The sequence below is a fragment of the Microtus oregoni genome, unplaced genomic scaffold (genome assembly GCF_018167655.1).
Source record: "Microtus oregoni isolate MIOR12 unplaced genomic scaffold, Mior012 000015F_ref0000493, whole genome shotgun sequence".
Lineage (NCBI taxonomy): Eukaryota > Metazoa > Chordata > Mammalia > Rodentia > Cricetidae > Microtus > Microtus oregoni.
The window spans coordinates 26,347,386-26,371,617 of record NW_024543074.1 but is presented as its reverse complement, the minus strand read 5'-3'; the positions used below and the strand labels follow the sequence as shown (position 1 = coordinate 26,371,617).

The following is a 24,232-nucleotide window of genomic DNA, read 5'->3' as shown; positions in this document are numbered from 1 at the left end:
CAGGGGTGTTCTCAGGAGCCTGGGCCAGGGGGCTGAGCAGTTTCTGGCCAAGACAATAAAGGGATCTAGGGGTTGAAGGAGACTCAGTGGGGAGCTGGGAAAGGGGTTTGAATTGTTAATTAATATGAAACAAGACAAGTAATAAGACAGGTCAGCCAAGGGTGAGCAGGAATGTTGTGATGTTAGCACCTCAGGCTGCTCAGCCTTTGGTGATGGCGCCACGTAGGGTCCAAGTCTTCAGGAGGCTTTGACTCCGAATCTCACTCTGGCAGTGAGAAGCTGTTTAAGATCAGAGTTCCGTTGTAGATAGGAAGTCCCCTCAGAGTGACAGAGATGATCCAGGCACAGGGGCTGAGCTCTCATCCTGCTGATCTGAGCCCCATGTGGACACCATGGGAACAAACCCGTGAGAACCAGAGCCCAGCATGGGACCAGCAGTCTTTCAAAGTCACATGGTGCAAGATCTTGAGTCCTGGTCCCTGTTTCCTGCCTCTCCCAGAGGAGATAGCAGGGTCCTAGGAAAGATGGCCCCCATGACCTCCCAAAGGGCCTCACTTCTCTTCTGAGCCTATCTTTCAGTCCCCTGCTGCCATCTCTGAATCTGAGCCTAGAGAAAGAGGTGGCTAGTTGGCTAGATCTTCTTGGGGTGTTGGCATCATGGGATCACACGCGGGTCTGAGCACCAGAGTTTTGTGCAAGGTGTGCCGGAAGGTCCATAGTCCTCAAAAGGGTGGGGGGCCATGCTTGTGCTCCTATGGCTCTTCCTAAGTGTTAATTCTTGTCAAATTAGCCCAGTCAGGGAAATCATCCAAGTTGAATATGGTTCGTCCCCAGGTGTTGACTGACAGGAACACACTTGCGATTCCAATGCAGTTCATTATAAATCCTGTTTTTACCTACAGAATAAAAACAGGATCAGTCGGCCACTCAGGTCTTGTCTGGGCCCCGTGTTCCTGCATTCTGGGCCCCTCTCATTCCCAGACAAAGCAATCCAAGCATCATTGTTGCTGAAGGAATCCCTGGGAAGGAGTCAGCTCAGGTGGGTTCCCTACATGGCGTTGGGAAGTGACTTCGGAGACATGATGTGAGACATCCGCCACTCCTTGTGACCCTCCAGCTCCTTCTGCCACCCAGGTTGCATGCGTTCCTAACTATCATGAGTCATCACCCCAAAGCCCTAGCGCAGACTTTATGCTGGGACTCAGAATCAGATTTGCAGCTTGTGGTTTCTGAGATTCATGTGCTTAAAGAAAACTCCGGAGGAAACCCAGAGTGCTCCAGGTAAGGACCGGTCTGACTCCCCAGCTCACCTATTATTCACTCTTACCCAGCCCAGAGCCACAGAGTTCCTCTTCCCCCATCAGAGGTGAGAAAGCCAAACCTGTCTCGAAATGCTCTGCCTCTAACCGTGTTTGCTTCCAAGGCATCATTGACTCCTAAGCAAATGGGCTCCCCATCATACATCCCATCTTCAGACACCCCACAAGCCTCTCTGACTACCGACCCCCTCCTGGATGTCTGTAGGGCTCTTGCTGGTTGTGAATTCTGCTGTCATGTGAGGGCCCACTCCATCCCTTCCAAGTGTTCATCCAGGCTTTCCCTGAGACCCACAAGTTTCTCCAGATAGCACCTTCCATGGGACAGAACTGATATGAAATAGCAAATCATTTCAATAAATAAGAAAGGCTACACCATAAATGAAAATGCCAAATATAAGTCTAGGTGTTCTGTGGCATTCTTCGATCACATGAGATCCTTCTATTATCCTTTCCCTGTGTGTGTGCAGGTGTACTCGCTCATGCTTGCAAGTGTGGGGACCAGAAGCTGGTGTTGAGTGTCTTCCTCTATAGTTCTCCACCTTTAAATGTTTTTTAGATTTATTTTATGTGTCTGAGTGTTTTACCTGCATGCGTGCATGTGTGCAATGTGCATGCCTGATGGCTATAAGCCACTATGTGGGCATTGGGAAGTGGACCTGGGTCCTCTGTAAGAACAGTGAGTGCTCTTAACCACTAAGCCAACTCTCCAACCCTCTGCTTCATGAAGCTGAATTTCACTGATTTGGCTATACTGGCTGGCCAAGGAGCCCCTGAGATCCTTCTGTTTTCACTTCCTGAGTCCTGGGATTACAGACATGCACTACCATGCCTGGCTTTTTGTGTGAGTGCCGAGGATCCAGACTCAGGTTCTCGTGCTTGCACAGCAAGTATTTTACCAACTGAGCCATCTCCCCAGCCCCATACGCCATCCTCTTGAAACTCACGCATCATTCAAAAGCAGGACATCCCTTAAACCAGAAACATCCAACAGGAGCAAATAAAAGGAGCTGTTACCATGTCAACAATTTTGAGGTGTCCATAGGAAAACACAATGGCATTAGGCGGGGTGGCCACAGGCAACATGAAGGCAAGTGACGCACTCATGGTACAGGGAATCATGACGTAGAGCGGATGGATGCCGATGGACTGAGCCTGGAGAGACACACAACACAGCAGCTCACGGCACAGAACACGCACAAGGCCCCCCCCCCCCCGCCGCCATACTTCAGACGTATTCCCTGAGGCCTGGCTTACGTTCCAACCTTCACAACTGTGTCTGGCTAGTCCCTATGAACTTTGCACCTCTCTACATGATAACCCCTGACCACAAAGGCTGAGCTCAGAGACTACCTCCCTTGGAGGCTTTTCCAGTTCCCTTCAATTTAGTGCATTAATTTTATGGGGGGGGGAGCATTTGCTATGAGCCAGAGGCCATACTGGACCTCTAGACTACACTGAACCTTAAAATGTCCCGTGAACCATCTGCTTGCCTTGTAACCTACAAATGTTTCTGTGGGATTGCTCTGTACTGGGAACCTGGTACCCACCTCTTTCATTTTACATTTTGAAATTCTACTACGTCTGTGAGCACAGAGTTGGCCTTCATCGTATATTTAGTGAATAAATAAATAACGTAATTTTAACAGCTATCAGAGGGACTCTTTATCATGTATATTGCCATGTATAAACATACCTACAGAAATCTCACTGTAATGATTTAACATCAAAACACAGGCAGCTGTCTCCATGGCCGGCAACAGCAGGATGGTGTGTACAAACAGTGTGTACAAACAGTGTGTACAAACAGTGTGTACAAACAGTGTGTACAAACAGTGTGTACAAACAGCCGAATGCTCACCGCTTTCACTGTGGATGTCCAGGCAGGAACATGAAAGACCTTAATGGTGAGCCTCTTCCTTTTTTGAGATTTTTTTTTACTTTATGTAGATGAGTGTGTCTGAACATATGTGTGTGTGTCATGTGCCAGTAGTGCCTGAGGATGCCAGAAGAGAGCGTCAGATCCCCTGGGACTGGAGTTACAGATGGTTGTAAGCCTCCATGTGGGTGCTGGGAACTGAACTTAGGTCCTATAATAGTAAGAATAATGAATGCTCTTAACCACTGATCTATCTTTCCAGTCCCATAGAAGGGCTTATTTTCAAAAGCCCCAGCTACCTCCTTACGTCAAAGCCTGCATTTGCCTAGCTGAGGCTGTTTGTGCTCACAGGGTTCACAGGAGATGATAAAGTCAGAGCATTTGCTGAAGAGAGGAGCATCCCCATTGCGGGCCCAGCACCAAAAGACCCTCCTTCTGCCATTTCTGCTCTCTTCCCTCCCTGTCCTCCTTAACCTGTCTTCTTCCTCCTCCCCTTCTCCTCTCCAGTCCTCCTGTCTTTCCTTGTCTTCTTTTTCCTCCTCTTCCCCTACCTATCCCTTCTCCATTTCCTTCACCCTCACCTGGGCAGCCTGCTTAGGGAAGGAGACAGTTCCCTTGCTACTTTAAACACTTCTCTCTTCCCCATGAATCAAAGGAAAAAACGTTCAGATTTGGTTTTTGGAACTGGATGTCCCAGGCTGCTTGGATGAAAATTGGCCAACTTTGTCACTGGACTCAGATCTTCTGTGAATCTGTCTCTGAGCTCGGACTAACCACATTCTTTCCCTGTTACTCTCCAGGGTGGGCTTTGATGGCTCCCTTGTTCAGGTTCTCTGTGGCTCATGTATGGTTAGGGGACTGTCAGCACACCTTTAGAACAGGGCTCAGGTCTTCTGGCTTTTCCTGAACTCGCTGAGGTCAGTACAACTTTTAATGAATGACAGAGGGAATATAAAAACATGACAGCCCATTTCCCTATAGGCTTTGCTTCCTCCTCAGTTCCCAGCCCACAGCTGAGCTTTCCTGTAAATTCTGGATTCAACCTCCATCAGCCATTCCTCTATCACCTCCATTCTCTGCCTCAGATCCCAGCGACCCCTCTCTTCCTGGGCAGTCTTCAGGCATGCCCTCTCCTCCTCTGGGCAGAAAGCCCTATTCAATCCTCCCACTCTCAAGTCCCACATCCCCTGGGCTTCTTTCTGTGGTTTTAGTCAGGGATATCTGCCCTCTTCTCATCATCCTGAAAAGTAACTCAGGTAGTTAGATTAATATAGTAGTTGTGTGGTTATTGTTGTTGTTGGTGGTGGGGGTGATGGTGTGTGTGTGTGTGTGTGTGTGTGTGTGTGTGTGTGTAACTGGAGATTGCGTCCAGGACCTTGCACACACTAGACAAGTGCTTTACCACTTCAACTATATCCCTAGTCTGGCTTTTGTTTTTAGGGTTTTTATTTTTTTGGTTAATTTTTGAGACAGGGTCTCACTAAGTCACCTTGGACCTACAACCATCTTTCTTCCCTCTCCCAAACCATCTGGCTCACTAATACAATGAAGTTTGAGTGTCTCGTCCTTGGGCATTGGTAAAGAATTTAAAAAAGAGAGAGAGAGAGGACAATGCAGTGAGAGAGGTCTTCAGGACCAGGGTCACTAAGTGTGCACAAGACCACAGCAGAGCCAGGACCACATCTGGGTCTTCAAGGCTGGTGAGGCTTCGGATCCTAATTTTACTCCTTCACTAGAGACTCGGGAAATGGTCCTGGGTTCACAACTTCCCATGGAATGTTCTGCCTTTCTCAGGCAGAGTTACTTACCATGGAGGCAAAGATAGGCAGGAACAGCATAGTGGTAGCCACATTACTTGTGCACTCTGTTATCGTAGCAACAAGACAGGACAAGACGAAGGTAATGGTGGCAGGTCTCACTGAGCTCAAGGGCTCCATCTGCCTTGCCATCCACTCGGAGAGCCCAGAGACCTGGGAAGCACAGAGTGTTATCATTTCGGGGCTCCTGGTTTACAATTCCTCAGGGTCCAGGGAGCTCAGTCCACCCCATGTCCAATTCTCCCACGTGCACATAAGTAATCTGATACATCCCTATAATTTTCATCCTCCCCAACCTTTTGGTTCCTACAAGTTTGCTTGTGGCTCAGCTGATCTATTAACTAGATTCAAACATCAGATGTTATCTGAAAGTTCCTGTCCAAATGTCCTGTGAGCACATCAGGCTCAACAGGGCCCCATCTAGGTTCCTCTTCTTTGGTCCATAATCAGCTTCTTCTTCTGGGATCTCTAGCTAGTGAATGGATCCACCTGCCACTGCTGCTGGGAGTCATGGTGAAGGGTTCATGACCTGCTAATTCCTGGTACTCAGCCACAAGTCACCCTAGAATGGCTCTTACCCAACTTCTCCCCTCAGCCTTCCACGTGCTCTAGGCTTGGAAGAATGATCTGGGCCACTGAGGATTTAGTCTTGGCACTCTTGGATGGGATGACAAGAGCAACAAGCAGATGAGAGGCCAAGGGCGGAGCCTTCAAAATGATCACAGGTATGGGAGAACTGAAGAAGAGCCAGCAGAGGAGGCTGAGGAGGAACAACGGAAGAAGGAAGGCAGAAGAAAGAGGTACCCTGGAGATCACATGGTGGCAAGTGTCAAGGAGAAAGTGGCCAAGTTCAGAGGAGGTGTGAGATGAAGACCGAGAGCCTACTGGTTCTTCTCTAGCCCTGATGGCTTCAGATCGCCACCCCACACTCAGGATGGCTGCTCTCAGGTGTACATCTGAGTCAACTCATTCCTGGCTGTTTTTCTTTGCCTGCTCTCCTGAAACCAGAGCATTAGAATGCAGGCTTCTGCTGGCCTCTCCAAACTCAGTGCCGCAACCAGGTACCTCTTTCATCTTATGTCACTTCTTCCCAAAATGCTCTTGTAGATGCACCTAAGTCTCTAGGCCTTGGAGTCTTCAAAAACAGATACTATGTCTCAATGTCCTCTATAACTTCTGTGCCTGTTCTATCACTAGGAACATTCTAGGAAATTTTGATAGGTGAGAGAAAATGCCAGATGGAGAAACAAATTAGTGAGTGGAGGAGTGGTGGAGAGAGAAGTAACTAGACTGGTGGATTTGTTCATCTGAAACATGTATTACCTTATATAAATATATAATCTGTATATCGGGCTGTGGATATCCCCAGCACTAAAGAAATGGCATGCATGTATTCACTGTGCACCAGGATTTGTCCTAGATGCTAAGCAAACCGCAATACAGACCAAGTCTATCTGTTACGTTATGTTACTGGATGGATGGGAAGATGGCTGGATGTGTTGAGTGGATGTATACATGGATAGGAAGGAAGGAAGAATTAAGAAAAAATAAGAAGGAGGAAGGAAAGAAGAAAGGAAGAGTGAATGAGCGCGATGGGATGGATAGAAGGAAAGGAATGGAGAGAAAGGAGAAGAAAGGGAGGGAGGGAGAGAGAGAGGATGGGATGGATGGATGGATGGATGGATGGATGATAGCAGCCCTAAGCTAGCTCAGCCCCTTCTGCTCTGGAGATAAACTGCATTTTCCCTTAAAAGCTGATCTTCTCCTATGCTGCTAAGTACTTAGCTAGAGAGAAGTTTTGAAATTCTGAAGCCATGTCAACAAGGAGTTCAGCAAGTGGAGGACCCAAAGGACATGGTGAGAACACTCGGGAAAATTCGAGAGATTTTCCTAGGATTCATCAAGGTTATAGCGTCCTCAGCTTCTCCTGCTTCTCTGCTTTCCCCTTCAGGACACTGTTCATGGTGACAGCACAGAGTCCCATGCTTAAAGAATATGCAACCCTGTGGTGGGGACAGATAGCCCAGAGATGGGAGGGGTGGATGGTGGCATTGGCCACCTCTCAGTAGAATTCAAGGGCCATCTAGAGCTGGACAGATACCTCACATCCTTTTGCCATAGCAAATCCTCCCCCTAAGAGCAGCACTACGTTCCAAGGCACTTTCTCTTGGGTGAACTTCCAATCCAGCAGTGGTGGGGGGTAGAATGGAGTTTTCATTTCTGTGAAGAAAAAGAACATACATGAACATGTGTGCATACAGGCATTAGAAAGAAAGAGATGTAATCAGAAGAAATAGGCCAATAAAGATAATGGGGTACCAGTGCATACCTGCAGTTAGCTAAAATTTGCCACAATTGCTGTACCTCTTGCTGGGGAGGATTTGGTTATATTCTTGGCTGAGGACATAGTAAGTCAGAACCTTTTTGAAAAGCCATTTGGTCATATATTATTAAAAACTGTTAAGTATTTAAGGGCATCTCCATTCTTTTACCTTAACAGTAGCACTGCTAGGAATTTAGCCTCAAGAAACACCTTCAAAGAAAAAGCCATTTCCAGAATATTTAACTTACAATGAAAAGTTCAGGGCTGGTGAGTTGGCTTAGGGAGAATAAAGATACTTCTCACCAAGCTGGAACCAACTCCCAAGAGACCTCCACACATGCACCTTGGCGCTCTCTCTCTCTCTCTCTCTCTCTCTCTCTCTCTCTCTCTCTCTGTCTCCGTCTCTGTCTCTCTCTGTCTCCGTCTCTGTCTCTCTCTCTCTCTGTCTCTCTCTCTCTCTCTCTCTCTCTCTCTCTCTCTCACACACACACACACACACACATACACACACACACACGGAGATGGGGAGTAAGTTAAAAATTTTAAAGAAAAAGTGCCAAAATACTCCACAGCAGAATGGCTCCAGGGTCCCTCTATGTGATAAAGTGTTGAAGAAGGTCAGTTTGGTAGCTATAGCATAGTGGGAACATTTCCAGTGAAATTCCAAGCCAATAAAAGCAAAATAGCAAAGGGGCAGGGTTCCAACTGTATGTGCTTAGATGCCAACTTTATAGTATATATGCATATCACAAAAACAGGAAGAAAAAAAATATTAACATCGTTATGGAGAATTTGAAACCCTTTCTGTGCCTGTTATGATATATAAGTAAGATTTCAGGTATTGAAATGCAAAAAGAAAATCTATATATCTTAAAGATCTCCATTTCCCTAGGCTTTGTAACATAACCAGTCATGTTCAGCAGGACAGAATTCCCTATGCTCTCAGGACCCCAATCATGATGGCTGTCAAGTCACGAGAGAAGCCTTACCTTCCTCGGTCTGGCTGCTGAAGTTGAACTTGGGCTTCTGTGAAGGTACAATGAAAAGCAAGATGGCCACAAAGATGGCCACTGTGGCATCAGTGACATAACTATGTAGGGAAGCACACGTAGGAACTCAGTGACAGACATACGACAAATTTGCCCCAACCCACAGTTCTGTGTCTAAATGCTCCTTTAGGCGGAAATGGGCTCTGTTAGGTATGAAAACCAGAGGCCCCAAAAGCAAGGTTAGGAGTGGGTGGGAGACTGAGTCTGGCTAGAACCAACACCCTGAAAATCTTGACTACCAACTTGGGGTGATCACCCACCCCCCAGAGTCTCATTCCTTTCCCACCCCCCATCAGCCTACACTGCGTCATAAGTGAACTTCCTCATTTCCTAACCAGGAGGTTTAGACTTCTGGATTCACTGGAGCTCACGGACTCCTCGGCTAAGCCGAGTAACCGAGATGGAGTAGCCAGCTGCAGCAGCCACCTCCCGGCTCGTATCCTCTGCCTTTGCCAGGATAGTCACGCCTCAACCTTTCTTATATGCGGTCCACCAAAGCCAGGGAGAATCCACATGTGCTCCCACCCACTAAGCTTGCAAGTAACCTTGCTGCCTCTTAGAGAGGTTCTAAAGAAAGATAAGAAAGTAAGATGGCAGAAACCACGGCTCTAAGGGACCTACTCCAGTCCGATAAACTATACCAGGGCTCTGGCCACCCTGCTAACCAAGCATTTTTAGTTCAGCCCTCTGAGGGACATGCAAGAGGCACAAAAACAAAGGCATCCGCAACTTTGACCATCAAGATTGACAGAAGAAGAATGAAGCCCATGGGATGCCCAGCTCTAGAACATAGAGCCCAAGGTGCACCCTCCTGTTGCTGCCTGTTACTGAGGGCAGCGGCATTTATATAGCAGATCCTAAACTAAGGCCTTCCTCTACAACGACTTACTTGGTTTTTCCACTGACCCAGGCAATGGACAGCCAGCCAGGCATGAAGCCGGGGTCTCGGGAGAACCAGAGGATGATGAGCAGAACGAAACAGAAGAGCACATTGCATTCGGCGTAGGACAAGGGCCCCAGCTTCCTGTACTCCTCCTGCAGCACCTTGCAGGCAACCTTCTCGTTGTTCCTCTTCTTCTTTAGCCCACAGCAGATGCAAGATGCTTTAAGTCTAGACCACGTAAGGGAGAGAGGCTAGCAGGCAGATGGAATGACTAAGGGGCAGCTGAGCTAGAGTCTGGCCTCGCCAGCTCACAGCAGAATGCTGGGTCCTGAGGGGCCCAGCCCCCCTCCCTCTTTCCTCCTCTGATTTTCATCTGCTTCCCCCATCCTCCCAGATCATCTCAGGGAGAGACTGTTGAAAGGTAGAGGCTGAAGACCCAGAGCACAACCCCAGGAACACCTCCAGAGCTGGGGGTGAGGTGGCACAAAGGGGGGGTAGCACCACCGCAGCCAGGTCGGAGGGACAGCAGTAGACGGAAAGGAGGTTACGAGGATGAGTGGGGGGATAGTGTTAATCGCGTTCCTTAGCAGAGCTGATGCAGCTGTTAGCAGAGGGAAGACTGACTGTACTCCAGAGTCCCCAGGGAGAGGGCTAGGGGAAGTTCTATAGCCTGCAGGATCTCACAGCATCCTCACACGATCCCCAAGCTTTCCTCTTCCCACGACAGCATGGAAATGCCTTCCACGGTGCTGGGATCTTGCCCCCATCATGAACAGTTCCGGAAGGTAGGAGAAAGCAGAGGGCCCTGACAGAATTGGCCAGATGGATGTAGACCAGACAGGGTATAGGTAGAGGTGTAGGATTAAAGACTCAGGAGACCACGGTAGGCGGCAGCTATGGCTGAGACAGGAAGGAAGCCAGCCTAGGCTCTACTTTGGGATGGTCCCTTCAGGGTGTTCCATTGGCAGATGGGCCTGCCAGAGTGGCTTACACGGCCTCCCCCGGGGAGGTGCTGGCTTGAAGTGGCTGGAAGGAGGGGAATTTTTGGAGAAAGGCGATTGGCCTGCATGGAGCGGGTAACTGGGGCCAGTAAAGAATAAAAGGCAAACCCCAGGTTCTTCTCAGTGGGTGTGTGTTCCACATATGTCCCACCTCTGTTTGTCTCAAAGCAGTAGAGCAAAGCCAAGAGCATTGTCCTGGGGAGCTCTCCCCTCCAGAACCCTTCCAGGGCCCAGCACAAAATTCACTGGAGGGTTGGGTTGAATGAAAGTGTTTGGTGCCCACAGTCATGCTGGATATGAACCACCTTTGAGGGCAATGTCAGTACCAGGGGTATGGCTGACCCCCAAGGACACTAGGTCATCAGGACTTAAGCCAGCAGTGAGACCCCTGTGTCTGCAGAAGCAGCTGGAACCTCCATGCCAAACTGGGGAAGGCCTCCCTCAGAAGGCCCTCAAGTGTGGGGATGGCTCTGCTGTCACGGGTGGGGACCTCTCTGCCATCACTGGCCCCAGAGTATATGCTCTTCCAAGCACGGACCTGCCACTACTTGCCATCTAGAGACTTCAGGGCTGTTCTGAGGACTCCTATATTCCAGGATAAGGGGTGGGCCTAGCATGGGACAGGCAGTGAGAAGCCTGGGCCTAGCTGGTGCTGATGAAACATTCCTGGTTCACAGACTGTGGGGCCATGCAGAGTGTTCCGTCTTCTGATGCTGGCCCCCACAGGGGTGACACTAAACCTCCTGACCCTTGTTCAGTTTAACTGGGCACCTTTTCCTCTGGGCTCATTTCATCTGGTGGCCACTGGCTCCTGTGGACAGTCTGGAGTTGGGTTAGGGACCACAGTGTCCTTGTGCAGAAGAATGGCCTCCTTATGGTGCATCACAGTGAACTGGGTATGCTCCAGAGCCACAGAGAGCGAGAGGATCCCTGGGTCCACCATGCCTGCTGGGTGGGCACCAGAGGGAAGAGCTCTCAGAAGGGACACTTGTCCCGTTTTCTGCTGAGGCTGGCTGGGATGCTTGAGTGGAAGCCAGCTGTAACAGGCCACGTCACTCTTAGTGGTCCTGGGTGAAGGTCGGTCACTGCCCTTTAATTCAAGCAAGACAGGCTTTCTCCCAAGACCTTAGTACAGCTACCCATCTTCAGACGAGAATCCTAAAGCTTGATCAAGATACAAGGGACAGTAGAGGCACCTTCTTTGACTGGGAAACTTGATTCTTGTCTTCATCAGATCTGGTCCAGGAGGCCACAGTTGTGTGGGGAGATCACCAGGCAGGGTGTGGCCTAAGACAGCGGACCACAGCCATTTCTGCTGAGCTGTTTGTTCTCTGCCTTATGGGTCTGGAATGGAAACTAGGCTACGTGTGAGCCAGGCCGCACTTGGTGTCTGAGTTACAAGGAGGCCTGGGGTAGAAGGAAGGCCTGCTTCTCTACTGCCTGCAGTCAGAAGTCCTGATATATTCAGGTGCTCTTCAGGCTTCTCATGCCCCTTGAGAGCAGTAGAAGCTGTACAGAGCTGGATGGAACCATGGCTGGGTTGTCCCTAAGCTTTCGGGGCCCTGGCGTCCCTGTCAGTGGCTAGCTGGGAGACTGGTGGTGCTCTGAGAGTCTCGATGCCCAGCCAGCTCCCTCTACATACTTAACCTTCTGGTTTTAGGTTAAACGGCCATAGGTAGTCCTAACACCAGGAGAGCAACCCTTGGCACGACCTCTGGAGTTGACTCACTGGACTCCAGTCTCAAGCCTACCACTTCCGTGCCGTACAACGTGGCAAGGGTGATATAACCTCCCCAGTTGTTGTATCTGTATATTGGCAATAACTATACTAGCACTTACTACCCAGGTTGCTGAGAAGATTATTCATTCATAAATGTTTAGTACTTAAAATAGTGCCTGACATGCGATGTGTCTCTCTTTCTCTTTCCTTCCTCCTCTTTCTTTCTCCTTCCTTCCTTCTTTTGTTTTGTCAGTGCTGATGATGGAATCCAGAGCCTTGTACCATGCAAGTACTCTGGGCCCTTGGGATTTTGTCTGTTTGTTACATTTATCTATCTGTGTGTGTGTGCATGTGTATGTGTGTATGTGTGCATGTGTACTGTGTGTATGTGCTCATGTGTGTGTGCATGTGTATGTGTGTATGTGCGCATGTGTGTATGTGCGTGTGCACATGCTACAGCACAAGTATGGAGGACAGAGGACAACTTGTAGGATCAGTTCTCTCCCACCATCTGAGTATGGGGAATGGAACTCAGATCATCAGGCTTGACAGCAAGTGCCTTTATCCACTGACCCCCTGGGCCATTGCTGGCCCTGTGTTTTCATCTTTGAGACAAGATCTAACTATGTAGTCCAGGCTAGTCTGGAACTCACGATTCTCCTATGTCAGACTCCTGAAGGCCTGGATTACAGGTTTGCCCACCACACCTGATAGTCACTTTAACTCCTTTGCTTCACGAGGCAACACAGATGTCAACCTGCAGCAGGTTCAAGGGACCCTCTGGATCAGCCCACTGGATGGATATGAGTGAATAGCAGGACTTAGCCCTGGTGCATATTCAAGGAGCTGAGCGAAGGGAGCTGCTGTCAGTGCTTCCCTTTGGAGGTGGGGGAGTCTGGACATGGGAGGGGGGGTTGGTTGGAGGGGAACCCTGCTCGATGCTAGTAAGTGATGTTGCAATTGCTCTGAATTTTGTAGAAATGGTTCCTCTTTCAGAAGAAAATAGATTTTTTTCAAATGCCCTATTTCCCCAGTGAAGTCACAGGTTCCTAGACCTTTTGTCCTTTCTACCAAGTCTCCTCTGTGGAGTCAGAGATACCTAGCTTTTTCTGGGTCAAAGTTCCCTGGTAGCTTCTCACTTTCTTCCCTCCCAGGGTGACATGGTCACCTTCGTGCCACTGGTAAATTTATGTCCTTTAAAACAACAACTTATCTAGGCACAGGGGGAAGCAGAGGCAGGCAGATCTCCAGGACAGCCAGGGCTGCACAGAGAAACCCTGTGTCGGGGGTGGGGGCATAGCTCTCTGTCAGTCTCATGTCATAGTTTCCCTCCAAAGTCTGACTGCATCAGAGGTGACTCTGGGTGAACTTGACAGTGCTGGGAATAGGAAGGTAAACTTTCCAGGCCTGGCACATTGCTGAGAACACCACAGGCATGCAGTGAAGGTCTGAGCTTAGACTAACTCGGATTGTGTAAAGAGGACTCCTAGACCCATGTAGCCAAGGTAATGAGCCCAGCTGTGTTGGCTTGGCATGTGGAGACAGCCTTCTCTTTCAATTACCTTAACCTACATAGGTGGCACACCTGTTCTTGCTCCCTGGGCTAGGAGACATGTAGGAGTCTGAGGGGCCCTGGTTCACAGCCAAGGGAAGAGGTGGCCCTGGAGCACGAGGACAGGTGTGAAAGCATAGCACTGTGATACACCCAGTGGTGGCTCGGAGGAACAGAAGTGGGGTAAATCCAGGAAAGGGGCAGCCCTTGAGCTGGCTTTCAGTGCTGGGGAGGTAAGCAGGCAGAAGGTAGGAAGTCTCCCTCTTGGGCTGAAGGAACAACACACGCAGAGGTCCAGCAAGCCTCCAGACCTGATGAGGATGCGAGAGCAAGCCAGCAGGCCAGGCTGGAGAAACAGCGCCTGGTGGGAGAACTTTGCAGGCTGAGGGCTTGGTACAGGGGTCTGGCACCCTCAGTGCTAGCCTGAGAGCAGCTCACACTTACTTGGGTCTCATGTAAAAGCACTGGAGCCACAGCCAGGCCAGCACCAGCATCACCAGCATGTTGGGGAAGGCAAATCCAAACCAAGATGCAAAATTCATGGCGTCTTTACTGTCAGGAAACAATCTGAAAGGAGAAACGCTGCTCTGTACCTCCACGGCCATGCTGAGCTGTGGGGAGCAGGTCAGGCAGATGAACCCCGAGAGATGGATGGGTCTGACCACTGGCCACGTGAGCCTGGGGTCCAGCAGGAGATAAGACTGAAGAATGAATGACTAGGGACACTTCTGTGGGTACAGACCCTGCTGAATGCCTCATGCAAGCACAGCCCAAGTCCCCGGAAAAGCACACCTTTGCCACTCACGCTCATGATCTGGCTGACAGCTCCAGGGAGCGCACTGATGCCTCTGAAACCTCACTCTGTGTGTTTCTGCAGGGACTTCCCTGTCAACAGCAAGTCTTAAACATTCCTTAGGGTGGGAGCGGTGTTCTCCATGCCCTGCCTTCCTCCCAACCCAGGCTCTGCCTCCCTAAGCTCTCTTCTAGCCCTGATTAGCTAGAACTTGCCCCACACAGCCCAGACAGGCTGGTTTTTTGTTTGTTTGTTTGTTTGAGTAGAATTTAAGGGAAGTCCTAGACCTGTGATCACAGAAAAGATCCTAGTTATTGATTCTCAAGTTTTTGACTTAGTCTGGCTGCCGCCCTGTCTGCCACTCTCTCCTTCACACCTCAGTTCCGGTACCAGCTGCCCTCTCAGCCCCTGTCCAGAGCTCCTGTCTACACAAAAGAGGCACCTCCTCCTTTTTGTTCCTTACCATTATAATTTGTACACACTTCAATTAACACATTTATTTGCCAGCTGCCTGAAGATCCCTGTAGCTGGCACCCCCAGCAGACCATGAAAAGCCTATGATGGAGCCCAGACTTCTTCCCCCTTCATGATCTTCCAAGCCCACCCTGCACAGGGCAGAACCCATGCATGGGATCCTCACAGCTTATGTCCCTTTGCAGTCAAAGACGGACATTTCAGAGCTACTCTTGTAGTGCTCCTGAGGTCTCAAGAGGGACTATGGTGAAGGAGACTGCAAAGCCCCTACTCTCTGTGCCATCTGTAGACCCTGAAGATCACAGGACCCTGGCCATGATCAGCCAATGTAAGTGAGCTGGGAGGGGCTCTTTTAGAGCCGTCTGCTCTCTGTGAATTCAACTCGCTGCCATTTCCTAAGATGTTAGCTCGGAGTCCAGATCACATGCTCTGTCTGAGACAGAAGCCCAGAGTCATTTTAAAGAAGTTGGATTTGTCCCATGGCAGAAAGCAGCCTTGCCTGTGAGCTCTGGGATGTCAGGTCCATTCCCTGGGAAGACTCTTAGTGGGTGCAGGAATGTGGGGACACAGAGACTATATGGCTTCATCTTCCTACCCTACTAGACTTGGTTCCAGGGCCAAGACAGGAGGAAAAGAGAGCCGAGTAAGCACCTCCAGCCTCAGAAACCCATGGTGATGTCTCCTAAAGGCACAGTCATGACTCACTCCTGCATCTGGCCCAGGAGCACCACGTTGGGTCCCGTCCCGGTCAAGGTGGCCGTACCCCCGATGCTGGCAGCATAGCACACACATAGGTTCATAGCCTTGTACATGTTCTTTGTGTCTTCATCCTCCTGCTTCTGCACACTGAGTTCTTCAAATATCACCTGGTTTCCTAGGGTGGACAAGGAGCTATTAGCCAAGTCAGTTTTGAGAGCCACCAAGTCATCTGAAGCTCTTTACTCTGCTATTAATGTGAAGTCAGGCACACACCTGGCCAGGTGCACATGTATTCCTTAGCTCCAGCCCCCAAATCACAGTCAGGTCCCATCTGCCTTTCCACAATCCCTTCGCATGGCTTCCCTAGGTATTACCTTCATGTACTAGCCAAGCCCAGAAACTTAAGGCATGTATTTCTATTTCCTGGATCCTTCCTGTGTGCTGCTCAAGCCACTCCCTGCATCCAAGGGAGTCTCGGTCTACCTCCGACGCCTCTCCTCCTAGTGAAGTCCTCCCTTTCTGAGATGCCATGCTGCCCAGCCTGCCTAAGGCTTCTCCTTGAGCAGATGACTCGGGTGAGTGTGCCCACTTAGGTTATCCCAAGGAGCTCCACAAGAATCAGTGGTCAGAGTGTGCCTTTTCGCTCTCATGTTGCCAGGACCTCACCCAGGCCCTAGAAACCAGGTAGTAGCCACAGTTCCTGAGTTGCTCCCATGCAGAGTTCTGGGGAAGAATAGGGACTAGGCAGAGGATGAAGCAGACCCTATCTTGCATCTTCTAAGTTGTAGGTCTAGTAGGAAGCAAACACCGAGACCTGTGGGAATGCAGCCAGGGGTGACCTGCTCAAGGAGAGCCAAGAAGAGAGCCCCAATGAAAATAAGAGTAGGAAGGGTGAGGAGCATTGATCAGGTACTCAAAGATTCCTGAAGGAATTATCAAATGGATAGTCAATGCTTTTTATCGTGGTACCAGTTAGGATCTCTGGTTAAATAATGCAGTGTTCTAAGCTTGAGTAAAGGATCTTCCTTTTATGTGATAACCAAAACCCAAATACTAATAAGCAAACTATCTCCCTATTTCTTCCCTCGATGCGTGTTAAAGGAAAGGCACAGGGGGACTGAGAGGAGGGAGGTAGTCATAGCATCTGGTAACAATAGGAAAGGCCACGGTTGCAGTAACTAAGCCAGTGTGTACCTGGAAACTCACCGGCCTTGTCCTTGTCAGACAGCTCCAGCGTCTCCTGGCAGGTATCCACAGCTACATTTGTGACTACCATTTGCTCCAGCATGGCCTCCAGAATGGGCACCATCATGGCTGTGGTGGCAGTGTTGCTGATCCACATGGATAGGAAGGCCGTGACGGACATAAAGCCCAGCATCAGCCTGCAGAGGAGGGGCAGAGAAGAAGGCCAGAGTCCCTTGTGCCCTACCCACCGCATCCCGGGGCACAGCTAGGAGCTGGAGCCACCCTTCCTGCCAACTCCAGACCAGGTGTCCAAACATGCGGTGGCAGTTTGAGCGGCTCTCTTCCCACCCTTGTCTTTCTTCTTCCCTTCCCTCCTCCTTCTTCATGACAGCTAACTTTCATTGTCAGCTTGACTGGGTTAAGGGAAGTCAAGAACACTTCCAAATGTGATTATGAAGGACAGACCATGAGATCATGGGGGCTCAGGCCTAATGAACAGAGTAAACCCTCGATGAATTTATAATGTGCTGGCCTCATTGGGAGGTGGTAAGACGTAAGAAGTGGAGCCCATGACCTAGCCAGCCGTGTGGTCGGAGCCCAGTCAGTGGTACAGACATGAGTTTCATCATTTGGAGAAGTCCTTAAGTCCAATGAGAAAGTGGTCGGTTCCTCCCATATCATTGTGTCCCTACAACACCACAGGGCATATGGTGGATAACAGAAGAATTGGGGGTGAGGAGGATTGGATAAAAACACATTATCTGAACATATGAAGTTCTCAAATAATAAAAAAGAGGTGGGACCTAATTGGAAGAAGTATTCACTGGGGCTTGTCCTGGTGGTGTATCTTGCCAGGACCTCTGGCTCCTGGCTCCCTCTCTTGTTTCCTGTCTGTTGTAGGGGAATTTCTGCTCCCACACACTTCTGCCGCCATGATATTCTGCTCAGGTATAGAAGACCAGCCACAGACCGGTCACCATCCAAAGCTAAAAGCTCAAGTCCATCTTTCTTCCTTTAAGTTCTTCCTTTTAGGAATTTGGTCACAGACGTGAGAAAAGTAGCTATAGATTCCCGACTTCCCCTCTTCTCACAGACATTGCTGATGTCTATATACTGCTGGCTGTGGAGTCAGAAGGAGGCCTCGAACTCAGCTGCGGTGCTAGCAAACTCCCATTTAGCAGGGAAGTTTGCCTTAGCAAGACCCAGGGTGTGGTAGAGCAGCCCCACATGAAGTTAGAGTAGCTTTCCTCATAGGTCTAGAAGATTCCCACTTCTACATAGAGCCTCTCCTCTCCTAAATCACAAAGATTAAAGCAGAATCATTCTGTCCGACCCGGAGACCAAGCCTCCCCCTTCCCCTTGGATTTTTGTCTCTGTCACAGTCCACTCTCCAGGGGCCCCTGTAGAGTCATGTGGCCAGAGAAAGAAGGTGTACTTACCGTGAGGGCTTGGTCCCCACAAAGAGCAGCATTCTCAGGGCAATTCTCTTGTGAAGTTTCCAGCGCTCCACAGCCGAGGCCACAATGAGGCTGCCCACGAACAGCATGTTGGTGTCCTTCATGTACTGGACACACACCTGGAGGGTGGCAGAGGCGTCAGGGTAATCCCTAGTCACACACTACTTCAGTCCAAAGCTGCTACCCAAGTCACCTAGACAGCCGAGCAAGGCAGATGGCGATTTTAAAGGTAGCGCGGGGTGGTCTGTCGGCACACTCGTCCTTGAGAGATCCACCACTGAACCTCTAGGCCTTGGGAGTTCAGAGGGGCTCAGAGAAGGGGGTGGGTACAGGGGAGGACCGCGAGCTGCCAGTCCTTGTTCAGCTTACTCACCTGTTTGGAGTCCAGTACCTTCAAAAGGGGGAAGAGCAAGACGGGCATGAGGGAGGTAACGGCCACTGGGATGACGTCGGTGCACCAGTAGACGGCCATGAGGATGATGACGTAGGCACACCTGACAAACTGAAGAGACAGTTCTGAGGCCTGGAAGGCTCCACTCTGCATCCCAGCTTCATAGAGGGCAGTGGGGAGGCGGGATGCCGGTGTGGTGGAGGAGCCTTGGTCCCGGGCAGAGTGGCTCTCCAAGGCTCAGGACAGACAAGGCAAGTCAGGCTGTCCCTAAGTCTAACCTGTCCCTGCCCCCCTCTTTCCTGCTGTGTTGTCCGAGCACCACAATAAAGCAAACAAATGTTTTCAGAGGAAGATTGCACCCCATTAATGGCCCAGGACACCTCTCTATCCAATGAAGTAGGGTTTCCCAGGCCTACACACTAACATTTGGGGGGGGGGGGGGGGAGAGACAAGTCCTCAGTGTGAGGGTCTGTTCTCTAAACAGTGGGATATTTAGCATCACCTTGTCCTCCGTCCAACAGACAGTGGTTGCATTCTCTATAGAGATCAAAAAGCTATCTCCATAATCTCTATACTTCCTGCTGTGGGCAGGAGAGACCGTTGAAGGACTTCAGGGACTGTCATCCCAAAGCTGTCCCGAAATGATGATTATTTTGAACTGACAGAAGGTAGAAGACAATAGATTCTGGATGAGATTCTACTCTGAAGCTGTCCGTCTGCTTAAAGTTGGGCTCAGCCAATAAGAAGCAGCTGTCTCCGATCCCTTCTCATTAACTAACTCACAAGGCAGTAAGGAAGAAGAAGCCCCAGCAGGGCGTGGCGGGACATGCCTGTAATTCCAGCATCTAGAAGCTGAGGTAGAAGGACATTTGTTAAGTCTGAGGTCAGTTTGGCTTATACAGGGAGCTGCAGGACATCTGGAACTACAAAGCAAGACTAAACAATAACAACCAAAAGCCACTAGTCACATAAAAGCCCAAAACCACCAAATCTGTCAACATACCTTAGGGACACTTGTCACATCCCATTGCCCTCCATCTCAGGCACTATTTCATTGTCTGACTTATCCCTGGCCACTCTTTGTTTCTTTAAACTAATAGGATTGCCCTAAAAATCATTTAGTACTCCCCTAAAACCTCCCACAGTCCCATGGTTCCCCTCCTCTCTGGAACAGGGTATGTGAGCTTCGGAGTCGCTATGGGCTTGTGGGGAGGGATTCATCTCCTGTGGGTAACAAATCTCTTCCCTCCTCATTCATCAGTCCGTGGTCAGAGAGCCAAGAGGGGCATTCCCTTTCTCCCTCATAGGATAGATGCTGGTTGAAAGCCACTGGGGTGAGCTCCAGGGATGGGTGGTAGTGGAGGTTCCTTCTGGGCATGGGTAATAAAAAAGGTATGTTGCAGAGAAGTTTTAAGTAATAATGCTGAAAGCCGGCCTGTGTTGTCATGGTACATCAATTCTAAACAATGTCATTCACAAGTCTCCTCCCCTCTTCCAATCCTGGTTCCTCCTTGAGCTCATTTCCCATCCTTATCTGTAAATTACAGAGTGTGTGACAACCAGAAACTCCTTTCTTCTCTGAATTCAGACTGTAGATGCCCTGTGACTGTTTTCACTGCCCCTCGAAGAGGAGGGAACACAGGGCTGACGGCCTCGTCTCCATCCACTAACAGGAAATCAAGGAGAGGTCTCCCCTGAATAATCCATCAACCCACTCGGCACACCCTGATCTAGATTCTCACAGTGTCAGAGAAGCGTGCAGAGTAGGAAAGCGAAGTTGGAAAAGTCAGAGGGTGGCCATGCAGGAGAGAGAGCTCAGACGGGAAAGTGCTTCCCATGCAAGCGTGGGGACCTGAACTTGGTTTCTAGAACAAATCAAAACCCCAGCTGTATCACACACGCGTACCAGCACACAGAATGTGCAGACAGGCCAGCCTAGCCTATATGGCCAAATTCAGGCCTCTGAGGATCAGGTCTCAAGAAGCTAAGTAGATGGCAGGTGAGGAGACAAAGCCTGATGTTGATCTCTGACCTCCCAATACACAAGCACACACATACGCACACACACACATAAACACAAATGTCTAGGGAGGAAGTAATCTGGAAAGGCAACAGAAGCTGAGATGGAGGTAGGCACTGGGGTTTAAAAGCCAGCGCTCAGCACAGAGCCTTTGCTCACTGAGGGGTTCAGGAGGCACCCCATGCACAGTGGAATCAGCCAGGGCTGAGAGTTCATCAGACAGCACTCACACATCAGTCACCAAGGGGCGTGTTCTTATCCCTGTGCCCTTAGGTGATTGACATCGTTATTGTCAACTAAGGCAAAGTGATGTGGCTATGACATCATTATGTGATATAATCTGAGCCACAATTGTAGTCCAGTGTTGAATAAAATGACCTGATATTGCTCATTACACATTGCATAATAAAAATGAAGTAGGCAAAACTCCCCCCATGTGTGTGTGTGTGTGTGTAATAAAGTAGGCAAAACTCCCCCTCTCCATGTGTATGTGTGCATGCGTGTGTGCAAGACAAGAGATCAATTGATTGGTATTTGGAGAGCTGTCCATTAAGACATTAATAATAGGGCGATCAGGGTACCTTATTTTACTTTATACTCGATACTTTATACTTGTGAAACTAAGAGTTTCTAACAAGTTTAACAAAATAAGTGATTAAACTTGTCACCAGTTTTTGTTTTTTTAGTGAGTATTAAAAGCAGAGGAGAACTCGGAGAAAGGGTAGGAAAAGTGGATGGGAGAGGAGGCCCAGAAAGGAGCAAGGCGAAGAGAAGAAGATCCCCTGGAGAGGGACCATGAGCCACAGGGGGCAGCGTGTTCTGGGAGTCATCATCGGGTTGGGGCAATGGTGCTCAGGCTGCCCCGGGGTGGGGTCTGGCTGACTTTCTCTTGCTCCTGTGAGTGCTGTGTATCTCTGGGCTTTCTTGCACAATGAAGGTAATATGGTGACTGGGGGCAGGCTGCTCTTTGGTGGTGATCAAAACAGTGGCACAGAGAGTGAAAACAGAAAGCCAGGGCCCGGGCTCTCGGTACCTAATCCAGTTTGAGGGAAGGTGCTGGGGAGACAGCTTTTGGAAGAAACTTCACTGTGATCTCCCAGCCCTCCAGTCTTCATTCCAAGGGCATATACACATACACCGCAGATGGGAACCTGATTCCACTATTTATATTCTGTGTGTGTGTGTGTGTGTGTGTGTGTGTGTGTGTGTGTGTCTGTGTTTCTCTCTGTGTGTGTCTCTCTCTGTGTCTCTGTCTCTCTCTGTCTCTCTCGCTCTCTCCCCTCCCATGTATGTACCAGGGATAAAGTGGGGTCCTAGTTATACTTTCCTCTACCAGGAAGGTCAACCAAGCGACTATAATTATTCCAGGGAACATCACTCCCCACCAACAGAGCTAAAATCACAGCCTTCTGGCCTAGCTGCCTCCCACGGATAAGAACAGTCCCAGATCTCTGCGGATGCTCACTCACAGTGTGACTACCTAAGAGCCATCACTGTTGACCTGCTCTCCTTGGCCCATGTGGAGACTCTGCACAGCACGTTCCCTTCCCGCATCCTAGGAACCAGAATGATCCCCTTTTACTCTCAAAGTGTCTGAATCCAATCACTTCATCGTACCATCAAAGCTCCCAGACCCAGAGAGCACGGGGTCTGTCAAGTGAATAGCGCAGGCATCTGAGTGCAGCCTCTCCTCTCAAAACATCCCCTGAAGAGTCCCACTGTTTCCCAAACCTGCCTGTGGAGGGGAAGCAGGATTCGAGCAAGGTTTCCTGTCTGGGCTGAGAGTGAAAGGGCTGAAAGAAGGGATGGAGGAAGGAGCAGCCAGCAGCCACAAAAGGCTTCAAAGAGCTCTGGCCTCGCCAAACTGGCAGCACACAGCCTAAGAGAGTCGGGCCAGGGCTCCCGCCCCTTCTCTGCCCTGCAGCCAAGGCCATTCATTCTCTCCCTTCCTCCCAGGAGCATTAGGAGGACAGGGCATGGGACGCAGCTTCCCTGCAACCCAGTGCCATGCCACCCAAGGCGTGAGCTCTGGGAACGTGTCCCGCCTCCTGCCACAACCACAGCAGGCACTGGGCAGTGGAGACCAAGCCCGACCTGCGGTTCAGGCTGCAGCAGGATTTGGACTCTGAGTGGCTTCCTTGGTTTCAGAGCTGGAAAGAAATAGAAATCATGGATGGGGAAACTGAGCCTCAAAAATCAGGATCATAATGTGGCAGAGGCAGGACCACATAGGTGATGCTACTTTTGTAGGTCCTTAACTGAAGGCATCTACAGCTGGTGAATGTCTGTTCCCTAGAGAGGAGGCAGGCAGAGGAGTCCAGCCCTCTGAGTCCCTGCTGGCTCGAGCATCATCTTTGAGCTGGGATAGTGCTGGTTGTGGATTCTTGTGGGGAAGATTCGGAATCAGAGGCTAAGCCTGTGGCGGGTTCTGTGTGGTTCAGATCTGTCCTAACTTCCAGGTCTCCGTGTTTGCTCGAAAGGTTCTTGAGCCCTACAGTCGGTGCGCTCTAGGATGTGTTCACCTTCGTCCCTCAGATACTTTGCAGGGCACCTCCCATCTGGTGCCCGAAGCATCTGAGCACGCACCCCAGGGGAGCTTGTCCCCGCACGGGGGGAATCCGTACGTTCCAGCTCAGCATTCCCGGGTTCCGTGCCCGTTATTGCACTGGGCACCCGGATTCCGCCGGGCTGCCCAGACACGCAACTGACCTTGTCAGGTACCAGAATGATGAGTGGAAGCAGCAGGATCGGGGTGAAGAACAAAATCACGAAGGACTTGAACTTGGTCACATAAGTCTTCGCCGAAGCCATCGCGGAAGGGAAGCAGACTGGCGGGAGAGAAGATTGAGAGGCAGCTAGAAGCTCCGCGAGCTTTAAAGGGGGCCGCGCGGTCCCACCGGACTGGGGGCTGCTACAACTCCGCCCCCCATGGCGGGCCCTCCCTGCGGTCCCGGGGCGGAGCCACCCCTCGGGGTCTGTGGGGAGCGTCTAACCCGGGACTCTGCCACCCGGTGGCCGAGAGAGGCGTCTGCAGAGTCCAGTGTTTGGCAGCAGTCCTCTATGGAGGAACTGGACCCTGGCACCTCAGGGCTCGCCGAGCCCTTTGGCGTTGCTCTGGACGCCGGCACTACGTAGGGTGTACAGGTCTTTCTGCCAGCTTAAACTTGAGGATCGTTTCTGTACCCGCACCTGCTCTCTCCTGGGCTCCGAAGGGTCCCAGATGAAAAGCTCCACTGGCCTGTAGGTTTCTCAGGCTTCTCTCTCCAAAGCTCTCTCCTTCTCATCCCGATCCCGGAGGGATATCTCTTAGAGGCGGTCCCTTCACCCCCAGGATCCTTTGGTTTCCCCCTTGCGTTAGCCCTTCTCTAGACACAGAACCCATTTCACTCCTCGTGCCCTCTCCCACCCAGCGCATCCTGAGCGCTCTACGGGGACCGCTAAGAAGGCGGTCACTGTCCTCGCAGTCCGAACGACTTTCGCCCTCCAGCGGATGCGCGTGCGCAGCTGGCGGGCTCAGCTCTAGGAGCCAGCAGCTGCTACTGACCACGCGAGGAACACCTAGCTAGTGCCATTTTATGGAGGGAGATGGGGTAAAGAAGAAGGGACATAACCCTGCCAACTTGAAAAAAGCGTTGATTCATTCTTTCTTTCTTTCTCTTTCATTCGTTCATTC

The 24,232-nt window shown here is 50.3% G+C and overlaps 1 protein-coding gene across 1 annotated transcript; it reads right to left on the bottom strand.

Annotated features, from left to right (window-relative positions):
- Slc13a5 (solute carrier family 13 member 5) lies at nucleotides 1–23,843 on the bottom strand. The gene is given in 14 exon segments (XM_041665096.1): nucleotides 1–896; nucleotides 2,334–2,471; nucleotides 5,004–5,165; nucleotides 7,114–7,232; nucleotides 8,325–8,425; nucleotides 9,274–9,495; nucleotides 13,985–14,107; nucleotides 15,513–15,681; nucleotides 16,701–16,888; nucleotides 18,131–18,267; nucleotides 18,522–18,650; nucleotides 23,269–23,374; nucleotides 23,376–23,387; nucleotides 23,749–23,843. Coding segments are annotated over 14 exon segments (1,833 nt in total). The 3' UTR covers nucleotides 1–764.
- Between the last annotated feature and the right edge of the window lie 389 nt (nucleotides 23,844–24,232).